This window comes from Indicator indicator, chromosome 32, assembly GCF_027791375.1.
Source record: "Indicator indicator isolate 239-I01 chromosome 32, UM_Iind_1.1, whole genome shotgun sequence".
Classification (NCBI taxonomy): Eukaryota; Metazoa; Chordata; class Aves; order Piciformes; family Indicatoridae; genus Indicator; species Indicator indicator.
The window spans coordinates 2318054-2340605 of record NC_072041.1 but is presented as its reverse complement, the minus strand read 5'-3'; the positions used below and the strand labels follow the sequence as shown (position 1 = coordinate 2340605).

General features: G+C 55.4%; 1 protein-coding gene across 1 annotated transcript; it reads right to left on the bottom strand.

The window, feature by feature from the left end:
* Nucleotides 1-3680: 3680 nt before the first annotated feature.
* TMEM240 (transmembrane protein 240) lies at nt 3681-18194 on the bottom strand. The gene is made up of 4 exons (XM_054395102.1): nt 18138-18194; nt 17753-17859; nt 7919-8127; nt 3681-3829 (listed from the first exon to the last, which is right to left on the bottom strand). The coding sequence occupies exons 1-4, from the start codon at nt 18192-18194 to the stop codon at nt 3681-3683; spliced, it is 522 nt and encodes a 173-aa protein (XP_054251077.1).
* Nucleotides 18195-22552: the final 4358 nt, after the last annotated feature.

The window sequence follows — 22552 nt, the reverse complement described above, 5'->3', positions numbered from 1 at the left end:
CCCCTGCCAAATGTTGTCCCCCCTGAGGGCACATCCATGCCATGCACCATGCCACAGCACAGGTCCTACCCTTCTATTCAACATGTGCCACCCCACAAGGGCAAAGAGAAGAGCTCCTTGGCCAGATGTCCTCTGGCACTCCAGGAGCCACACTCCCTTGGTGTGAGCATCTGGTGCCACCCTCTGAGCCCAGGTGGTCCAATGCACAAAGCTCATAGAGCAAGGGGAGGCTGCAAAGTTTTGTTCTTGGGAAGGAGCTGCTCAGGGAGAGGTCATCCTTTAGATGCTGCCAGGTGGCTGCAGACTGTGCAACCTGAACAGTCAAGCAGACAAACCAGTACAGACCAATACAGACCTGTTTAGGCCCAGTACAGACACTGGGGCTCCAAAACAAGAGGCACTGGGAAACAGCAAAGGTAGGAATGGCAGAGGAACAGGTTTGGGTCATGGGTAGCTTTGGGGCTTGTAAATAACTGAACTCATCTGGGGCATGGGAAACAAGGGCAAAAAAAAAGAAAAAAGGCCAAACAAAAACCAAGACAGAGGTTGAAGCAGGGAGGGAAAGAGCAGGAGTCATGGGGTCCTGTTCCCTTCTCTGCAATCAAACAACAGGCCACTGACAGAGTCAAGGAATCCAGGAAAGAAATCAGCAGTTTGTGCTAAGAGTCATCACCCCCTCCCCTGCTCTGGATGTTTTCCCCCTCCCCTGCTCTGGATGTTTTCCCCTTCCCCTGCTCTGGATGTTTTCTCCCTTCCCCTGCTCTGGATGTTTTCCTCCTCCCCTGCTCTGGATGTTTTCCCCCCTCCCCTGCTCTGGATGTTTTCTCCCTCCCCTGCTCTGGATGTTTTCCTCCCTTCCCCTGCTCTGGATGTTTTCCCCCTCCCCTGCTCTGGATGTTTTCCCCCTCCCCTGCCCTGGATGTTTTCTCCCTCCCCTGCTCTGGATGTTTTCTCCCTTCCCCTGCTCTGGATGTTTTCCCCCTCCCCTGCTCTGGATGTTTTCCCCCTCCCCTGCTCTGGATGTTTTCTCCCTTCCCCTGCTCTGGATGTTTTCCCCTTCCCCTGCTCTGGATGTTTTCCCCCTCCCCTGCTCTGGATGTTTTCTCCCTTCCCCTGCTCTGGATGTTTTCCCCTTCCCCTGCTCTGGATGTTTTCCCCCTCCCCTGCTCTGGATGTTTTCCTCCTCCCCTGCTCTGGATGTTTTCCTCCTCCCCTGCTCTGGATGTTTTCTCCCTTCCCCTGCTCTGGATGTTTTGCCCCTCCCCTGCTCTGGATGTTTTCCTCCTCCCCTGCTCTGGATGTTTTCCCCTTCCCCTGCTCTGGATATTTTCCTCCTCCCCTGCTCTGGATATTTTCGTCCTCCCCTGCTCTGGATGTTTTCCCCTTCCCCTGCTCTGGATGTTTTCCTCCTCCCCTGCTCTGGATGTTTTCCCCTTCCCCTGCTCTGGATGTTTTCCTCCTCCCCTGCTCTGGATGTTTTCTCCCTTCCCCAGCTCTGGATGTTTTCCTCCTCCCCTGCTCTGGATGTTTTCCTCCTTCCCCTGCTCTGGATGTTTTCCTCCTCCCTGCTCTGGATATTTTCGTCCTCCCCTGCTCTGGATGTTTTCCCCTTCCCCTGCTCTGGATGTTTTCCTCCTCCCCTGCTCTGGATGTTTTCCCCTTCCCCTGCTCTGGATGTTTTCCTCCTCCCCTGCTCTGGATGTTTTCCCCTTCCCCTGCTCTGGATGTTTTCCTCCTCCCCTGCTCTGGATGTTTTCCCCTTCCCCTGCTCTGGATGTTTTCCCCTTCCCCTGCTCTGGATGTTTTCCTCCTCCCCTGCTCTGGATGTTTTCCTCCTCCCCTGCTCTGGATGTTTTCCTCCTCCCCTGCTCTGGATGTTTTCCTCCTCCCCTGCTCTGGATGTTTTCCCCTTCCCCTGCTCTGGATGTTTTCCTCCTCCCCTGCTCTGGATGTTTTCCTCCTCCCCTGCTCTGGATGTTTTCCTCCTCCCCTGCTCTGGATGTTTTCCTCCTTCCCCTGCTCTGGATGTTTTCCCCCTCCCCTGCTCTGGATGTTTTCCCCATTTAAGCACAAGCCCACTCCACACAAAATGAGGAATGAAGGAGAAATGCTTGGGATTCAGAGCTACCACCTTCAATTCTTGGGGCTAGCATCTCCCTCCTTTATACCTCTCAATAAAAACCTCTCTCTTCCCACAACAGCCAGCAGAGCTTCTGCTGCTGGTGCTCACCATGAGCCAAAGTGATGTGGCCTGGGTGCATTTGATTCTCTTTCCCAGCAGAACATGACAGCTACAGGTGTCAGACACCTCTGCACTCCCTGGGGGCTTCAACAGCTCCTTCAGGCCCCTCTGACTGGAGATGAAGGAGGTCTCTGGATGTGGAGGTTGGTTTCAGACCCTTGATAGCTTACATTGAAACCCACACCCAAGCTGTGACCAAGGGAAGTAAAGGCAAAACCACATCAGAGCATCCTTGCACAAAGATTCAGCTCTTTGCTGGGACATTGGACTCTGTGGCTGAGGTTGGCTTCAGGCTCACATCTCTCAGTGCTCCTCAAGCCAAGCCCAAGCTGCTGCAGTGCTCTTTCAGCTGGGAGCAGCAAGATGAGAAGGGAGGTGGCTGCTCATGTGCAGGGAGTGTGAGACTCTTAACAGGACCTTCTCCCTGCACTGTCAGAGCTGCTGGGGTGGTGCTCAGCAGGGCTTCAGGGCCACCCTCTGAGGAGAGCATCTCCTGTTGGGTGGTGTCTCTGCAGCAGAAGGAGAGAGGTCAGGGTGCAGGTCAGGTCTAGCAATGTTCAACTCCATACTCTCCCCACACATCAGGAGCAACTCCTCTCCAGAATTAGTGAAGCTCTGACCTCAGCAAGGTGCCACCAGCACAGAAGTGGTGCATCCAGCCAGCACCAGCCCTGGACCAAATCCTTCACAGCCTACCCTTCCCCTTGGCTTGCTTAAGGCAGGTTTCAGTGGACAGCAAGGCCAACAACAAACCAGTTAAACATTTCCAGGCCTCCCTTCCCCCTCAGCACCTCCCCAGGACATGACCCAAAGCAAAAGGGGACACTGAGCCTTCCCCAGCAGCCAGCAGCAGTCCCCCTCCAAACCTTGTCTCCAGCCAAGCCCTTCTAGCAACGGGAGGAGGAGAGCAGAGCAGAACCAAGCCCCACAACCAAAGAACTGGGGGGGAACTCGAGCTCTTGGGTGAGAAATTCTGCATCCTCTTGGTGTTGTCCCACTTCCATCCCCTTGGGCAGCATCGCCTGGAGGGCAGCTGGCTGTGCAGGACAGCTGTGAATGCCAGGAACAGGGAAGGGTTGGAAGGATAATGCAAATCTCTTTTCTCTTTTGGTGGTGGTTGTTGTTTGTTTGCCTGGGGCTGGGGGTGGGGGTTGGTTGGGTTGTGTTTGTCTGGGGTTTGGGTTTTTTTTTTTACATATATACAGGAGTCTGACAATAAAAGGTGGACCACAGTGCAATGTCTTGGCTGCCTAGCATCCAGGCCTGGCTGAGTTGTGCATCGTGGTGTGCCCCAGGGACACACAGGAGGGGGTCAGGAAAGTGGTGTCCTCGGCTGGCTTCCACGGAGGAGCAAACCAGCAGCTGTGCCCCTGGAAGCAAGAGCAGAGTTCCTGGTTTTTAAAAGCTCCCTGCAGTCCCTGGAGGGGGAGGGCATTCCTCAGAGGTGCCGTGGGCTGGGGTGGCCGTTGTGGTACAGCTTCTGTTTGATGTGCACCATGTTGCCAGTCGCCTCCTCGTACTGCCGGGGGTGACGCTTCCTCAGCTCCTTCAGGTTACAGAATTTGGGAATCCAAGACCAGGAGTTGTCTGGAAGGCAGAAAGGAGAAGGGAGATGAGATTGGATGTCAGGAAGAGGTTCTTCCCCATGAGGGTGGGGAGGCACTGGCACAGGTTGCCCAGGGAGGTGGTGGAAGCCTCATCCCTGGAGGTTTTTGCAGCCAGGCTGGAGGTGGCTGTGAGCAACCTGCTGTAGTGTGAGGTGTCCCTGCCTATGGCAGGGGGGTTGGAACTGGCTGAGCCTTGAGGTCCCTTCCAGCCCTGACAATGATTCCATGATCTTAGAGGAATGGTGAGCCCCATCTCCTCCTGCCCTGCCTAGCTCTGCCCCCCAGGAACCAGCTGCTAGTTATGACCTTGGCAAGGCCACCCCTGAGGCTTCCCCTCCAGAGCAGACAGACTTCATGGCTTGGCTGTAGCCACATCACTGCCCACTGCCCTCCCAGACTCACCCTGGACACGACCAACAGACACCCACCCTCAGACACAGGAGGCTGGAAAAGACCTCTAAAGATCATCAAGGCCAACCATCAACCCAACACCACCCTGGCCACTAACCCATCTCATGGCCTCACTTGGGGTTCTTTCTGTGAGGGAATGGTGACTCCACCACCTCCCTGGGCAGCCTGTCCCAGTGTGGCCATGGCACCTGTGGCCATGGATTAGTGGCCATGGTGGTGTTGGGCTGATGGTTGGACTTGAAGATCTTAGAGGTCTTTTTCCAAGCTTGCTGAGTCCATGATCCTACTGCAGCTGGCATGAGGTGGTGTGTGGCTGCTCTGCCCAGCACCACAGCCACTGGGAAGCAGGAGCTGGTGTCTGGGTGTCTATAGAATAGTTTCTATTTTAAGCCATCTCTTCTATCAGGAAGCAGCCATAGGTTACTCTAATAGCCCCAAAATTAAGCTGATCAGGCCACAATGTGACACTGAGTCACTGCTAAGTGGTGCTGGTGTATTGCAGGGAGGGCTCTGCATTCTCCACCAGTAAGACCTCTCATAGTCCCTGGATCACCCCCTTCTTCAGGAGGAAAGGTTAGCTGAGGTACCTCTTCCACAAAGAAGGAAAGAGGCTGAATCCTGCCTGCTTGTTGCCTTCTCAATGGCCAGATTTGCAGAACTGATTTGATTGAACAGAATCAGGGAATGGTTTCCGTTGGAAAAGTCCTTGAAGATCATCAAGTCCAACCTTCAACACCACCATGGCCACAGCAAATCTCTCAGAGCTCAATGGTCTTTCTTTTTTTTTTTTTTCCCTCTGAATCCCCCTTGGCTTTTCACCCTGCCTGCAGTGAGATGTACCCAGCACAGCACACAGGAGCACAGATTTCTCTTTGGAGAGGACAGCTCAAGGCATGCAAAAACCTTTACTAGCAAGGGACATCCCTTGCACACTGGAAACCTCACCTAGAGATGAGCTGAGGAGGGGTTTTAGGCTTTGTTTTGGGGTTTTTTTTCCTGCCTCATTTCAGATTGTGAGGACACAGGGCTGGGACCATTGTGCAAGCACACAGCTGTGGAACAGCCACCCTGCTGCCACAGCACTCAGGTGGCACCAAGAGGCAATGTCTCAGGGCAAAGTCTCCTGCATCATGAAAGGGGCACTGCCAGTGAGGTGCTGAGGGAAGAGGCACCTGGGTGTGAAGTGGTTCTGCATTCATCTGCTGAGATGTGTCTGCATGAGGTGTTGCACCCTGCCCAGCCCCTTCCTCACACCTTGGAGTCATGGAATGGTTGGGGTGGGAAGGGACCTTTAAAGCTCACCCAGTCCAAGCCCCTGCAGTCAGCAGGGACAGCTGCAACCAGAGCTCCAAACAGCCTGGCCTGGAATGGTGCCAGGGATGGAGCATCTACCACCTCTCTGGGCAACCTGGGACAGGCTCTCACTACCCTTAGCATTAAGAGTTTCTTCCTTTTCTTTTAGTTCAAACCATCCCCCCTTGTCCTGTCACCACAGGCCCTGCTCAAAAGCCTGTCCCCAGCTTTCCAATCAGCCTTTTAAGCACTGCAAGGCCACTGGGATGTCTCCCTGGAGCCTTCTCTTCTCCAGGCTGAACAACCCCAACTCTCTCAGCCTGTCCAAATGCACACAGAGGGAGGGGGAAAAAAATGAAAGGGAGGAAAGCAAACAAACAAACAAAAAAGATGGTTCAGCTTAAACACTAAATCAATTAGCAGCATTCCCCTTAATTACTAAAAATAGACCTCAGTGCAGCATCCACTCAGAAGAAGGGAGGTTAGATGGGGATACCACAGCTGTATCTCCAGAGTGAAAGGCAGCAGCTCTGAGGAACAGCCTTGCTCTGCTCACTACAGCATCTCACCCCAGGAGAGCTCTTGCCAGCCCTGCTGACTTCATGAGCACTTCATGGTGAGATCATAGCCACAGGTGGCCTGCTCCAAACCAGGTGTCACAGTCTCAAGGTTGGCTCAGAACCTGAGATCTCACTGGAAGCTCTGACAATCAGCCTTCTGCTTGGGGAATGACTGCAAGGAGAGCCTCAAGAGGATCCTGATTCAGAAACTGCTGGGAATTTGGGAAGAGTAATGAGAAATTAATATCATTTTGATCTGAGTTTTTAGAAAGAGAAGAGTCCACTTCCTTAATGACAATTTCTTGCAGGCTTTCAGAGAAATCCTTCTCCTGCTTGCTCTCCTTTTCCTCTGAGCTGTAATTCAACAGACACTATCAGTCAGAGCTGGAGAGACTGAGATGTGTAGGGTCACTGGTTGGGAATTTCAAGTCATTCACTATCTTAATAGAGGTTTTTTCTGTCTTTATTTCCCTTCCAGCAGTTAAAGTCCTTGGCAAGTCCCTGCTGAGAAAGAAAAGAGGGGCAGAGAGGGCCTCTAAAGGAGTGGATGTAAGCTAAGTGGTCCCAGGACCAACTGGTCTGGCCAACACTTTTCCCTGTGGGGCTGAGGTCATAGATTCATAGAATACTTTGGATTGGAAAGGACCTTGAGGCTCATCTGGTTCCAACTCCCCTGCCATGGGCAGGGACACCTCCCAGTAGTCACTACTGAAGGAACAAACCCACTTGACACATCCAGAACAGCAACAAGGATGGGGACACATCTGGAGCAGCAATGAGGATGGGGGAAACCTCAGGTGCTGCACCCCTGACCCCACAGAGAGCTGTCTGTCATTGCCATCACTGTGCCACACCTTGGCACAAACACCAAGGGGCTGCTCTCCTCAGGCATGTGCCTGGCTGCCAGTTCTATGCATGGAAAAATCCAGATTTCAGGGAAGTTTTGTCTGCCTGGGGAAAAAAGAAACCCTGCTGCCCACATGTGCAGACACAGAGCCACCCTCTGCCAGCCTGCCCACAGGTCAATGTGCTGCTTTCCATCACCCCCCCTTCCCCCTTCACTTTGCACCAGCACAGCCCTGGAGGTGGGATCCATCTCCATCTCAACATCCCTGCTTGTCTAAAGAGGGCTGGGATAGACTCAGAGGTTTGTTTTGGTTGGGAAAAGGCCTCCAAGCTCTGAGTCCAGCCACAACCTACCACCACTGACCCACATCCCCAGGTGCCACATCCTCCTGGCTGGGCAGAGCTGTGCCAAACCCACATGGCACAGGCACTTGAAGGTGTGACAGAATCACAGAATCAACCAGGTTGGAAGAGACCTCCAGGATCACCAAGTCCAACTGACCACCCAACCCTATCCAATCAACCAGACCCTGGCACTGAGTGTCTCATCCAGGCTTTGCTTAAACACCTGCTGGGATGCCAACCCCACCGCCTCCCTGGGCAGCCCACTCCAAGGGCAATTTCTCTTTCTGGGAAGAACTCCTTTCTCAGATCCAGCCTAAACTTCCCCCTCCACAGCCTGAGATTATATCCTCTTGTTCTGGTGCTGGTTGCCTGGGAGAAGAGATCAACCCCCACCTGGCTACAACCTCCCTTCAGGTAGTTGTAGACAGCAATGAGGTCTCCCCTGAGCCTCCTCTTCTGCAGGCTAAAACCCCCAGCTCCCTCAGCTGCTCCTCATAGGGCTGTGCTCCAGACCCCTCCCCAGCTGTTGACCTCCTCCCTCTCCACCAGCCTGAGGGGACAAGGACAAGGACAAGGGGGTGGGGGAGCAGGGGAGCCCAGGAGGCTGCACTTACCATACCGTCGGCTGGTTCTCCAGGCTCGCACTGCGTAGTGCAGGACCCCATCCATCCACACCAGAAACCAGCTTATACAAAAGCCCAGCAAAAGTCCCAGCATCAGATCAATCTCCTGCTTGGTTACATTGTCAGTCACAAAGTAATTCTCCGAGGAGTCCACCACTGACTGATCCCCATCATACGGAATGACGTAATGGACGTGATGCCTGGCACGGGAAGAGAGAGGGGGGAAAGCATCAGTGGAGAAGCACAGGGCATGGCTTTAACAGCCAGCTCCTGCTCTTGTGCCTTTGACACCAGTCATGGAATGTTTAGGTTCAAAGGGACCTTAAGGATCATTCAATTCGAGCCCCCTGCCATGGGCAGGGACACCTTCCACCAGCCCAGCTTGCTCGAGGTACCATCCGACCTAGCACTGAACCCCTCCAGGGAGGGAGCAGCCACAACCTCCCTGGGCAACCTGTTCCTTCAAGTTTCCACCCACACCCCTAGGAGCAAAAGTACTGTCCTGGTGCTTGTGTCAGAGAGTGAGCTACAGAAGTGCAGAGACCTGAAGCCCTGCCTGGAGCTCGTGTCTCATTCCTGACACAGGCTCTCTGTGCCCAAGCTCATCATCTGCAAAATGGAAGATAATATGAAGGACAGCAGGAGGTTGGAGTGGTCACCCCCCCAGAGATGGAAAGGGCTCTGCTGTGTGGATGTGGGCAGGCAGAGGTCGAGAAGCCTTTGCTCCTGAGAGCACAGAGGCTCTGAGTGTGCAGCTGTGGCCCTGCAGCTGCAATTGGTGCACACTGCCTGAGGGGACTCCAAGTCCCCTCTAACATGGGGCTGCTTCACAGCTCTTCTCCTCAGGTGGGCTCCTTGGCTTCACATCCCACCTCAGAGCCCAATGAGGATCATCTCTCTCACACACTAGAGCAGGGCATGACTATAGTCATGGAGGAAGGGCTGGAAGTCATCCTCAGGCAGCTGGTAGCACAGACCCTGCGGTGTCAGCACTCCTGGAAAAGCCATGCAAGCTCTAAGACCACCTCAGGTTAGAATCATGAAGCCATTTTGGTTGGAAAAGACCTCAAAGATCATGGAGCCCAAGCATCCACTAACTCTACCAAGGCTGGTCCCTCAGCACCACATCTCTGCCTTTTTTAAACACCTCCAGGGACAGAGATTCAAAGACGTCCCTGGGGAGCCTGTTCCAGAGTTTGAGAACCCTTTCAGGGAAGAAGTTTCTTCTAATATCCAACCTCATCCTGCCCTGCTGCAACTTACAGGTTGTCTTCCTCCATGGCTGAGGGTGGTTTGGGCTGCAGGGTCTGCCTCATTCTCCCCAAGGAACAGGCAGCAAATACTGCCTGGAGCAGGCAGCAAGAAAGCTCTCTCAGTGCAGCAGCATCCAGCACTTTTCCCTTCGTGCTCTGAATGCTGTGGAGGGTAAACAGCAGCTGCAGCTGGATCTCACAGCTCCCTCCTGCAGCTTTCCACCTCAGGAAGGTCTCCCTGCCTGACCCTGTTGGGTGCAGGATCTACCAGCACCCATCAGTCTGCCTCCCTTCTCATCCCACCACTCATCACCTGGCCTTGACCTTGGGTTGGAGCCAGTCTCCAGAAAAAACAAAGCCATGAGCTTAGTGCTGGCCCCAAACAGTGCAGCAGATGTCCTGCTTTCCACCAGGCAGAGGGACATGCAGCAGGGAGGGAGCTGTGCCACAGGCTGCATCCAACATGGACTCAAAACATGGACTCTGGAGCTCTCAGAGCCTTCTGTCTCCCTCAGGGGTTCTGGAGAGGCTGGCTCCATGCCTTGTGCCAGCAGGGCAGCTGAGTTCACTTGTGGGATGATGTGATGGGGACCTGGACTGGTGCTGAGCTGCTGGGAAGCCCCTGGTTAACCTGGGAAAAGCAGGGGAATGGCAGGGGTGGAGCCAGGGAGGTGAGAGGAGAAAACAAAAGGCAGGTCTGCAGGGGCTGGAGGGGAGGGGAACAGCTGTGCCAAGCTGAGCATGGGGGACAGGAGGATCCCAGGGGGTGCAGCATGCAAAGCAAAACTGGGAGCAAGCTGCTCTGGAGCCTCTACATCTGCTGCCCACAGCTCTTAGCCTTCCCTGAGAGCATCCAGCAGCCAGGAGGCTGCCCAGGCTCCATGCTCAGCCATCCTGCCTGCTCCCACTGCCCCACCAAGAGGCAGGCACTGCTTGGGCAGGTGCTGCCACCACTGCCAGGGAGCCCAGGAATGGGCAGACACCAGGGCCAGGTCTGCTCTGCCAACACTGCCAAGGTTCCACACATCAAACCACCACAAGAGCCCTGGCACTGCAGCTCAAACACCTCACCAGGGCACAACTGCAGGCCAGGGCACAGCTGCATGGCTCTCCCCCAGCACTGCCCAGTGCCCACCCCACCAGCAGCACCTACCCTGCCGCCCCTCACACATCCACGGACCCAGCCCTGCTCCCACGTGCAGGAGAGGAGGCAATCCCTGGAGGCCTCTGAATATGCATGAGGTGCAGGTTGCTCCATAATCATCCCTGAGAAACGTCCAAATATTTACACAAACAAACCTCCACTCAAAGGCACCGACTGCAAACAGCCCTGATCTCAGCACTGACTTAATGGAGGCCACCTGCACCACAGGCTCCCAGCAGCCCAAGGCTCCTAGGGCTGGGGTAGGACCTGCTGCCATGGCACAGGTGGGGTGGGAAGTCCTTCCTAGCCATGCTCCTGCTGCCTACTACTGCTCAGGTGTTTCACAGGAGGGTTTTTTTTTTCCTCCCACACTGCTTCCTTCACAGCTCTTCTGCTCTTCTTGCAGGGCATGGAGGGAAGGGACACAGTCACCTCCTCCCTGCCTTGTCCCTCTCCTCAGTGCAGGCTGACTCTGCACATTGCAGTGGGATCTCCTCCAGCACTCCCAGCCTCCTCTGGTCATCACTGGGCTGGACAGCAACTTGAGGGCCTGGATGGCTCTGGGGGCTGGATCCAGAGAGGGAATCTATCACCTCTAAGCTGGGCATAACGTGGGCAGAGCAAGCCACCAGCATCTCCACAGCAGGGCACAGGGCAGACAGTGCTGGAGCCCAGGTTTTGGCAGGGCAGCTCCTCAGAGCAGATGCTTTTGTCAGACCTTGTGTTCAGCACCATGGCTGCCCAAGAGCTGACAGAACCCTCCAGCCAGTGCCTGCTTCACCAAGCAAAGACCTCTGAGAAGAGAACATCTCCTTCAGCCTTGCATGACCTCAGCCAGCAGTCAGAGTGGGTGAGAGGACTCAGGTTTGCAGCACCCTCAAGCCGTGAGGGCTGTCAGAAGGTACATGTGGTCCTCAAGAGGTAATCCCACGTCCTCACCATCTTCCTTTACAAGAGAAAAAAAAAAAAAAAAAGAGGTCTCCAACAACCTAAGGGCCAGTTCCTGGGGAGTTCAAGCTGGTGGCAACTGTCACAACAGATCCAGGCCAATTTACTCCTGCTAGGTTAGCTATGCACCAGCTCCCTTCCTGTGCCTCCCCTGCCAGCCAAGCCCACCCTGGATGTGCTGGAGCTTCCACGGGAAGCAGGGGCAGTTGTGGGAGAAGGAAGGTAAACACAATCCTCAGGCCAGAAGCAGCCTGGGAAGCAGGGGAGGGTCTGCTGAGCACCAGCAGCTGTTCCCCTGAAGCAAGTGAGAGCCTGGAGCTGCTGCTCCCTCCCTCCCCAGCCAGCCGGCACCTGGCTCAGGTGAGGAGCTGACAAGGGCAGCACAGCGTCTGTGTGCTTGAGCTGGAGCGTCCCTGTCCCCGGCCCCAGCCTGTCACCGAGGGGGGAAGGCTTCTCCTCCCTGCCGAGGCAAGGCACGGAGCGGGCTGGAGGAGAACCTGGGGAAGGTTCACCAGAGAGCTGCCCGAAGCGCTATTGTCCCTTGCAGTGACCTTGCGTGTGTGCCTCCTGCTGCAGCCACAGCACAGCCCGGGAGCCGTTCCGAGAGCACCACCGAGCTGCCGTGCGCGGCACACCGAGCCCAGCACACCGAGCCCGGCACACCGAGCCCGGCACACCGAGCCCGGCACACCGAGCCCGGCGCTGCCGCCGCGCTTCCCAGCTCCCCCCCTCCACCGCTGATGTCGGCAGATGATGCTCTGGCTCCCCCCTGGGCAGGTGTCAGATGTGTCACGGCTCCCATGCTCACCTTGCAGCTGTCACAACCTGCTTGGACTGTCCCATTCCCCGTCCCCGGCTGGGTCTGGGGGGCCGTGGTTCATCCTGCCTTGCCGGCCAGCCCCAAGGCATGTCCTACACAGGGGCTGACCTGCATCCCTCCCTGCTCGGCATCCCTGCTGGCCTGCATCCCTCTGACCTTGCAGCCTCTCCCCAGACAGGCCACACAGCCCAGTGCCTCTCAGAGCCACTGCCAGCAAAGCCAAGTCTGCAGAGCAGTGTGAGTGGCACCACTGCACGGTTGAAAACATCTCCCTGGGACCTTCCACACTGTAGCAGCAACTAGAAGCCCAAGGAAGGGCTGCTGGTCTCCAGCACCAGGCTGTGAACACTGCCAGCACATCCAAGAGGAACTGGGGGCTGAGAGGTTTGAGAGCTCTTCCTGGGAAAGGAGCAGCTCTGTGCACTCCTGACAGCAGTGCTGCTGTCCTGGGACAAGCATTGGCCTGTCCCTCCTCTCAGTGTGGAGGGCAGCAGTTGGCCCCTCATGGGCAGAACCTGGTGAGCAGCATTGTTAGAACCCACCATGGCACAAGACAAGGCTGCTCCAGCAGCCCCAGCCCCCCCCTGCTCACTGGTGCTGCCAGGAACCCCAGCATCAGGGCACAGCCCCAGCCAGCAGCCACCTCACACATCTCCACCCTGCACCCAGCCACTCTCCTGGGGAGCAGCCCCTTGCTCTGCATCCACACCAGTTGCTCAGGAGAGGTCCTGCACAGCCTTGCCCTGAAGTTTTCCCTCCTGGATTAGAGCCTGGTGAGAGCAGGGCTGAAGCAGCCCTCAGGAAGAGCTGACCTGAGGGCTGGCCAGGCCCCAGCCCTGCTGCAGGTGAGGCTGAGACTCCTCTGGTCCTTCCTAACCCCTCTCACAGGGAGACACTTTGCCTGGCAGGCAAAGCCTCGCACAAGGTCACTCAGAAGGTCAGTGGCAGGGAGAACACATGCCCAGAGCTCCTGAGCTCCCTGTCCTCTCCCAGACAGGGAACTTGGAAGCCCCCCAGGCTGTTTTGAAGGGTCCTTGCTCCAAGCAGGTGTCATCTCTTCTCTCCAACTCACCCTGCCTCCACGGACGCCCTTTGGTGTTTTTCCTTTGCATGACATCACCCAGCTCCTGGTCTGCTGCCAGCTCTCTGCTTCCACAGAGGACCCTTTACTGGCTGGGACAGAGAGATCTGGACTGGGGCAGTGCTACACCTCTGCAGTCCTCCACAGCCCTGCTGGGAGCAGGTAAATCCCAAGGAGGCAGGAGCAGAGGGACTGGGCTGTCTGCATGCAGTCTGGCCCCAACACAGTGATTTGGACAGCCTGGAGATCTCCACATGCTGAGGACAGAGAGTGCCAAGCTCCCCCAGGGACCTGCTCCAGTGGACACATCTCTGCATGGCATCAAGAGGAGCCAGCAGGAGTGTGAATGTGGCTGTCACCCCTTCCTCCTCCAGCAAGCAAGCAGATGCTGAGAGAGGAACAGTCCCTGTCACACCAGGCATGCCTGTGTGGGCTCAGGATCAGCACCAGGTGCCAGGGCCAGTCCTGGCTCTCTGCTGATGCTCTCACTCCATGCACCAGTCCTGCACCAGCTTCTCTTCCCAAATAACTGGCAGGACTCTTCCCACTGAGCAGCTGTGGATGAATTGGGGCTGACCTCAGGGGTTCTGGCAGCTTTGCCCTCCTTGGCTCGAGTGCTGCCCAGTGGGGAAGCATCAGCCCAGCCTCACAGCTCCATCCCACCACATATCTGCTGCCACCCACAGCCCAGAGCACTGCTCAGCCCAGGGCTGCAGCCCTGGTGAAGTCATTGTCCAGCCCAAGCTCACTCAGACTGAGGAGAGAGACCTGGTGGGCAGTGCCACCTGAGAGACCACAACCACACACCAGCCTTGCCCACCCTCCTCTCTGCACAGCGAGGGAGGGAAGGGCAGCCTGCATCTGCCACTCCAAACCATCACCACACAGCCAGCCCTGGGGACAGTGCCTGCAGCCACAGGCAGTCACCACACACTCTGCACAGCCTCCACAAGCTTCTTCTCAGTGCTCCTGGAGGCCACAGTTCCCTTCTCACCTCACAGACCTGACAGTCACCTGCCAGGGCTCGGCACAGCGAGGTCACTCCTGCCTCAACACATTGCTGCCTTGCTTCTGGCACGAAGTGACAAGTGCCAGCCTCAGTCTCCAGTAGCCCCAGCGACCCTGAGCCCACAGGGATGTGCTTGGTGAGGCTGGAGATCAGCCCCAGCAGTGCCAGGTGCCCAGTGTTTAGGTGGAGATGGTTTTCCTCCCCAAATATCTTGGTCCCAGTGACTCTCCACATCACTGCTGGCACTCCAAGTGCTCAGGAACGTGGGAAAAGGCCAAAGGCAGGTCCCCAGCTGCAGGAAAGAAGGTCCTCCCTATGAGAGAAGGGTTGGCAGAGGGCATTTCAGGAAGAAGTGGGCAGGGTGTCAGCAGCTAGCACTCCCCTTGACTTGTCCTGGGACCTCCTCACAAGGCTCAGTCCCCCATGGAGTGGAGAACAGGCAGAATCCAGGGAAAGATACATCACTGCCCATGAGGAGAGACCCTGGCCACAGCCTCCATGCAACCCAAAGAGCTCTTTGAGGAGACAGAGCATCCTGCCCTGCTGCCCATGCAACCAGCACGAGTCTAGAGCCACCAAAATGTGGGCAGAGCCTGGGGCACCCCTGGCTCATACTGGTGCCTGCCAGCCTCCCACCAGAGACCAGCACTGGGAGGAGACTCACCATGTCCCAGCTGTCCCTCCTCAGGGAGCAGAAAGTGTGGACAGAAATGAGGAGAGGAAGCTGGAAACACAGCCAGGTCCCCATCCCACTGCCAAGGGAGAGGAGATCTGGGCTGCAAACACCTTTGGTCCCTCCTGCTGAGCCAGGAGGCAAACACCCAGGGCTGCCTCCAGTCTTCTGTCTGGGAAGGGCACTCTAAAAATCAAGGAGCAGCAAAGGCAGCCAAGGGCTGAAGTCTGGGCTTTTTCCTTGGAGCCTTGAGATGGGACACAGAGGTCTGGGAGGGGCAAACCACAGAGCCCTAGACCCCCTGGCAGACCTGGATTCACCTGAAGCACACACACAGAGGGTCAACCCAGAGCCTCCCCCAGCAAGGCAGCAGTTCCCAGCCCCTCACAGTGCCACAAGCTCAGGGCAGGTTCTTTCTGGAGAGCCCTGTCCTGGATGCCCAAGGCCAGGTTCTCACAGTCCAGCCTGGGCTGCTTAGCCAGGGTAGATCATTCCTGGGGATGAAGTCCACTCTAAGGTCCACAGAGGAAGGATACAACCAGGACAGAAGAGTGGAAGGAAGATGTTTCCAGATGAATCAGTTGGTGAGAGCAACACTGCAGGCTAGGCTGGGGCAGCAGCTCAGCCCAGTGCACATCAGTCTCCATGCAGCCCAGTTCCTGCTTCCATTTCTGCAACATTTACTAATTATCCCTGTTCCTGACTGCAACACTTTGAGCTGCAGCCAGTCCCCTCCTCCAAGGACTCCCTTTGGTCACTGGCAAACTCAGAATCCCTTATCACTCCCCAGTGCCACTGCTCACAACATCCTCCAGGATGCATCTGTGCCTCCTGGAAGGCAGAATGGTTTATGGCTCATGATCTGAGCACCAAAGGCCTATGCTCAGAGTACCTGGAGAGCTGACAAGAAGGAGAAGGCAGGGTCAGCATCACCTGGCCTTTTAAATCAGATAACTCAAAGCATCTGGGCAGCAGATCACAGACCAAGCCTTAGCATGAGGCCACACAAAGCCCCAGGAGGGGATGCTTTGGGCAAGTGTCTCCCACCTCAGAGCAGGGATGTGTTGAAACCCAAACTTGTGCACAGCAAGAGCCCATGCCCAGGCATGGAGTCTTGTGTGCTGCTTCTGTTGGCAGGAGCCATTGCTTCTACAGACCTTGGGCAAGTGGCAAGCTTCTGCCTTTTGCCTCCTCTCAGCCCCATGCCTGACAGTTTTGGAAGCTGGTTTGTGCTCTTTCTAAGAAATGACCCAGCTACGACTGGGGAGAGTGCCATGGCTGATTTATCTGCCTCTACAGCATCTCTGCAGACAGACAGTCAGAGGAGTGCCCCTGCCACCTTCTCAGACTTGGGCAGAAGGGACACTCTGTCAACAGCTCCAGTGAGACCTGACACTCCTCAGTCACTGCAGATAATGTTAAAGTCTGTTACCAGCAGCCAGTTTTCACCACCACTGAGCACAGCTGTGACAGCAACAATGAAAAACTGGTTGAAGAGGCAAAGAAAAAACTCTTAAACTAGTGAAAAACAACCAGAAGGCTCAAAAAAAAATAACCTAAGAGAAAGCCAACTCCTGCCAAAAGAAGTCAAAGACGGTGGCCAGTTCTTGTCCACAGACTTCCCAACTGACCTTAACCCAGAGGTGCCCAAGGAGCCAGGTGGTTAGGGTCTGGATCACTCAGGGCCTGGCTGCATTTTAGTCCTGGAGGTGCTGCTTGTGCTTTCTTTGCTGTTCTGCCACGGGAGTCAGAGGAGCACCCGTGGGAGGAAGGTAGCTGTCACCTTGGGTGAGCGAAGCAGTGGAAGGGCAAAGCAGTTTCCCTTCAAGAAGCTCTGCTCATGCCCATCCCAGCTCAGCTTCCACACCAGGGGCACCAGAGGGTTGTGATGCCTGGGAGGCAGGGTGCAGCTGATTCCAGAGGCAGCTCAAAGGGGAGTAAAGCCCAAGCTAAATGTTGGATGTGGCAAGGGGAGAGCTCCCCCCAGCATGTCCCCCAGCCTCCTGCTGCTTCATCCCACACCCCACAGACAAGAAACTCTCCAGCAGTCATGGAGTAACCAGGCATGGGAAGGGAAATGAGGCCTCCTAGGAGAGTAGGATAAGAATCATCGACAACATTCCTATGGAGAAGAGTGAAGCTCAGCTCCCCAGCAGTCGGTCCCCAGGCTCTGACACAGAGAGCAGCCAGCGACTACTCGCGACACGAGCAGCACGACGCCGCCGGGGAGAATTCAGCTCTGCCAAACAGCCCCAAACAGAGGTGCAGTCATAAACTTGTGCACAGCAAAGGCATCGCTCCTGGCACAGGACCCACACCCCGTCGTTCTCAGCTTGCTAAACGCTCCCCAAAAGCACAGCCCAGCACCCTCAGCGAGCTCTGTCCAGCAGCACCACCACCACAACTCTCAGGGGAAAAGCCGACGGAGAATTAACAGCTGATCAAGGATCACAAAGCCTCAAAGTGACACTGTCCTAGACAGCAACGCTCCTTGCTGGACAGGGATTCTCTGAGCGCTCCAAACCTCATTCAGTGCAAGCCACAAAAGCATCAACTGCAACACCCAGACCACAAACACCCTGGGGAACAGCAGTGACAAACAGAGGCACCGTGACAAGTGTCTCAATCAAACTTCCTCACTTTGCCAGGGCTCACTGATGCCCAGCCACAAAGCTGCACAAAAAGGAAAATGGACTTCCAGGCCCACAGAAAACTCTTCTTCCAGAAAAACAAACCCCACACACACCCCACCCTCCACCCACCCTGTGACCATGCAGGAGCTGCTGAGGAAGGTGAGACACAGCAGGAATGCCAAAATGGTAGCCCAGCCAGCAGCACCCAGCTGGTGGGAAGGGGCTGGGAGGAAGCAGGGGGACACACATCTGCAGGTAACTTACCTTCCACAGTTGCAGTGACAAACTCGGTCCTCCCCTCTGAGATGCGGTAGGATGTAATTGTGAAATCTGTCCAACAACGCATTCATGTCCATCAAGCAAGCTATTGCCTGTAAGAGCCCACAACCAAGGCATCTGGTCAACTCTGGATGATGGAATAAAACATTGACTCTAGTTTGATTGCCAGAGACTGAAGCAGTCATCAAGAAAAGACGCTGTGATGTGTGGTGGGGCAGACAGACACACATGCACACGCACACAGACACACGGAGGGGCACAGGCTGAGGGACAGTGCCGGGAGGTGGTGGTGGTGGTAAGAGGGAGGGAGGGAGGGAGGAGAAGGGGGGAGGTGGAATGGAGGGGAGGGAAATAAGCAAAAATCTCTTACCATAACGATAGAGGCGCCCAGGATCATGAAAATCATGGTGTTTGCATTCATGGACATCAATAGGGGATAGCCAGCGGTCGGGTCCGTCCGCCCCCAGCCCGCGGACGGCGAGCGGCGGCAGCGCTATTCCGCAGAGCTCAGCCCGGGGCGCATCGCGCTCGGCGCCCGCACGCTGCGGTGCGGTGCGGCGGGGGGCGGCGGGGGGCCCCCCGCACACACACACACCACACACGCACTCCCCCGTGCCGGGGGTGCCTCGGGCTCCCGAGCCCTGCCCCTTTTATTTTTTTGTTATTCTAGGACAGGTTAAAAAAAAAAAAAAAGCCCACAATTTTTTTTTTTTTTTTTTAGATCTCCTTTTTTCTTCGTGCCCCCCTCCCTCCTGCCCTCCCCCTACTCCTTCGGTCTTCCCCCCGGTGTCAGGCAGCCGAGGGAGGTGCGCCACGTCTCCGGGCACACACAGCCACAAGCACAGCCCTTCATGCAGCAACTGGAAAGCGAGCCAGCCAAAACCGGGGGGGGGGGGAAGGCTGGGGGAGGAGGAGGAGGAGGCAAGCTGCAAAAAAAATCACCCAGTCCGGGGGAGCCTCATTGCATCCTTTTCCTCGACCCTCCCCAAAATCATCCTCCCTCCCTTTGCTAATGGGTGCAAAAAAAATAATAATTTTTACATTAAAAACAGTCCAAACCTCAATTCACGGCGTGTCCCCCCCCGAAAAATAAAATATCAAGAAAAATCACAACCCCAACAACCCTCCCGGGCTCGGGGCTGCGTGTCCCCGCTGCTCGGCTCCGTGCTGGAAGCCCCCGGCCCAGCCCCTCCCGGGCCCGGGTGGCTCCGCGCCGCCGGCTCTACACGGGAGGCGGGGGGTGGAGGGCTGCGGGATGCAGCGGGGAGATGCGCCCAGGCAGAGCCGGCCGCCCCCTCCCCACCCCGAGCATTTACCTACGTGGGGAGGTGCTGCTCCGGGAGCGGCTCATTGCGAGCGGCGGCGGCGGCGGCGGCGGCGGTGGCGGCGGCTCTGCGGGACCTGCCCTTGCGGGGCTCCCCCCGCCCGGCAGCCGCCGCACGCTTTTCCCGAGCGAAGCCCCGGCAGCGGCGTTTGGCCGCGTTTCGAGTCCCACACGCCATCCTCACCCCGCCCTTCCTCCCTTCCTTCCTCCCGCTCGGGGTCTGCCCCGTCCTCCTCACATCCCGCAGGGGCCACTGGGCCTGGGTTGCATCCTCCGGGCGCTGCCGGGACCCTCCTCAACACACCCTACGGTGTGGGACCGCGGGCTCACGCCGCTACCGGCCGGGGGATGCGGGCACACGGGCACAGCCCGTGGTGGAAGGGATGGGATGGGATGGGATGGGATGGGATGGGATGGGATGGGATGGGATCCCCGAACTCCACTGCTACCCCGTGCTTCCCACAGTACCTCCCTCCCTCCATCCCTCTGCCAGCTGCTTCCCACTCTGAGAGTGATGGAGCCTCGAGGGGGTGTCTCCCAGCCCTTTCCCCCAGGTTGGTCTGGGTCCTCCTGGGTCTCTATCCCGGGGAAGATTCCTGAAGGGGGTACCCAAGGAAAGCTGTGGGTGCCCAGTGCTTCAGAGCTGGGATCAGTTCCCACCTCTGCCAAGTATCTGCCCTGGACTTGGCCCCTAAGCAAAGCTGGGGTGAAGCAGAGGGAGGAGATCCACTTGTTTCTGTGACAGAACTAAAGCCACTCCATACTTTGCCCCATCTATCAAACCTGAGATCTGAGGTCTGAGCAAAAGGTCGTGCTGCAGGTTCTCCCAAGGTTTTATTTCACCATCTTATTTGGTCAGTCAATGATTTAGGAGCTTCTAGGAGGGAAAAAAAAAATCAAAGAAATTAAGTGCCCAGGTCCATAACTTTTTGCCTGCTTGGTGGCTGTTTTCTAACACACACCAAGCAAGCTGGATGAAGAGCAGAGGTGACAGCCACCACGTGGGAAATGTGTGCTGGCACGTAGCTTGGTGCTTGTTGTGTGGAGCTGTGCAGTGTCTTCTCTGAGTCCTCTCAGCCTTTCTCAAGGTTACTTCCACCTTGGTGGAACCCAAGGGTCCTTTATTTTCTTATGCTTCTCAGAGTCATCCAAAGAGAGTTCGCTTGTTCTGGGAGGGTTACATTCTTGCATATTTGTTTGGATTTTTTTTTCTTCTTCTTCAGCTCCTCAGGCCACAATCAGCCTTCTTATATAATGACTTGTGTTATATAAACTCCTTTCTTCAAGGAACAGTCATTAACCTACTACTGGGTATTGAAAATACCAAAATACTGTCACACAATTAAAATTACTAAATGGTGTCCTCAAATTAGAGCACAGATTGCATTGCAGGGTTGGCTTTCTTTTTTTTCTTTTCCCTCTCTTCTCTCTTTCTTGAAGTTCAGCCACACACATGGAAGGTTTGATAAGCCAGGCACCTCCCACCACAAGCCTGCCCAACCCATCAGGGTTCCCCTCCTTCACAACCCTCTACCCTGAGCTGCTCTTGCTTCTTATTGAGCCAGGAGATAGCTTCTACCATCTAAAGCCAGACCCTCAGCAGAAGGAATGCAGAGAAATGCAGCTAGTGGTGGAAAACATCAGTGGGTCTAAAGTAACAGCCAAATAGAATCACAGGAGAGAGAAGGCAACTCTCAGGGGGGCTTGGGGTAACTCAAGTTCTTCCCAGCCATCAACCAGTGGTTGCTGATCTTCCAGACAGCCCCATGAATGAGGTTGGGTCACCTCTCAGCTGTCATGGGCTCAGCTATAAGCCAGGCTTCTCTACCTAGCTCTGGAAGAGCCACCTTCCTTCATTGTCCTTTTGGGAAATCACAGAATGGGTTGGAAGGGACCTTAAAGATCATCTATTTGTATTTGCCCCTGCCATGGGTAAGGACACCTCCTGATCAGGTTGCTCAAGGCCCCAACCAACCTGGCTGTGAACACTTCCAGGCTTGGACCCTCCACAACTTCTCTGGGCAATCTGTTCCTTGCCACCTTCATGAGGAAAAATTTCTTCCCAATGTCTGATCTAACTCCAGCTTCTTCCAGTTTGAAGCCATCACCAATTGTCCTGTCACTACCTGTATGTGCAGGGTGGAAAGAAGGAAGAACTCTGTAACATCCTGTGTAACTCTACCATGTTTTCAGACCAAGGGCTTCTCAGTTCAGTTGAAGAGATGAAGTTCTGCTCATTAATCCATGCTCAGCACCAGAGCAACCAGAATCCTCTGCTAATTATGCACATGAAAAGTGTCATCTTTATGTAATCAAAAGGACACTGCTGCAAAGCTCCACAGACACATAAAGCAGGGGGTAGAAAGGTCCTCTTTGGGGCTTTACTGCCTTTCTATAAACCAACAACAAAGAGCTCTGCTTAGGCTGAGCAAATTGAAAGGAGAAAACATTTCCAAGCCCTCTCCCCATCTCACCTTGCCACAGAGCAGATTCCAGTACAGGGAAGGAACTCTGCTCAAAATACTTAGTGCTGTGCTTGCTTGAGATCTCTTTTGAAGAGATCAACTAAAGCAGTTCAGTCCTCACAGAATCATCTCCCTCCTTTGGCTGTAAATATCCCCATGGTAACAAGCAATGGAATCAGACAGACAAATGAGCAGAAGCAGAGGAGGCTGAGTGAAAATCCTCAGCTACAGAAACAAAAATGGGACAGGACAAGCCAACCAGAAAACATGCACTCTGCAAAGCTCACCACAACTGCTGCTTGGACTCCCCATCCTGTTCTCATCACATGTTCTCCACAGCATTTTGGGACAGGTAGGGAAGGAAAGGGGGTGGAGTGGCTCTATATGTTAGGGAGTGTTTGGATTGTGTAGAACCCAATGCCTGTGCTGGTAAGGTCAAGTAGGTAAGGATTAGGGGAAAGGCCAAGAAGGCAGATACCCTGCTGGGAGTCTGCCACAGAGCACCCAGTCAGGATGAGGAGGCTGATGAGGAGGCTAATGAGGCATTCTACAAGGTGATGGGCAGAAGTCTCCAAATCTCCAGCCCTCATTCTCTTGGGGGGACTATAATTCACCAGACATCTGCTGGAAATACAACACAGCAGAGAAGAAACAACCTAAGAGATTCCTGGAGTGTGTGGAAGAGAACTTCCTGACACAGCTGGGAGCTGAGCCTGCCAGGGCAATGATGGTGTCCCTGGGGAGGCCACAACTTGAGCACTGGGTTCAATTCTGGGTGCCACAGGATAGGAAAGACATTCAGGTGATGGAGGGTGTCCAGAGAAGAGCAAAGAGTTTGGTGAGGAGTCTAGAGAGCATCATATGAGGAGCAGCTGAGGGAGCTGGGGTTGTTTAGTCTGGAGAAGAGGAGGCTGAGGGGAGATGTTATGGCTCTCTACACCTGCCTGAGATTGGAGTGAGGCTGGGGTTGGTCTCTTCTCCCAAGTAACCAGCAAT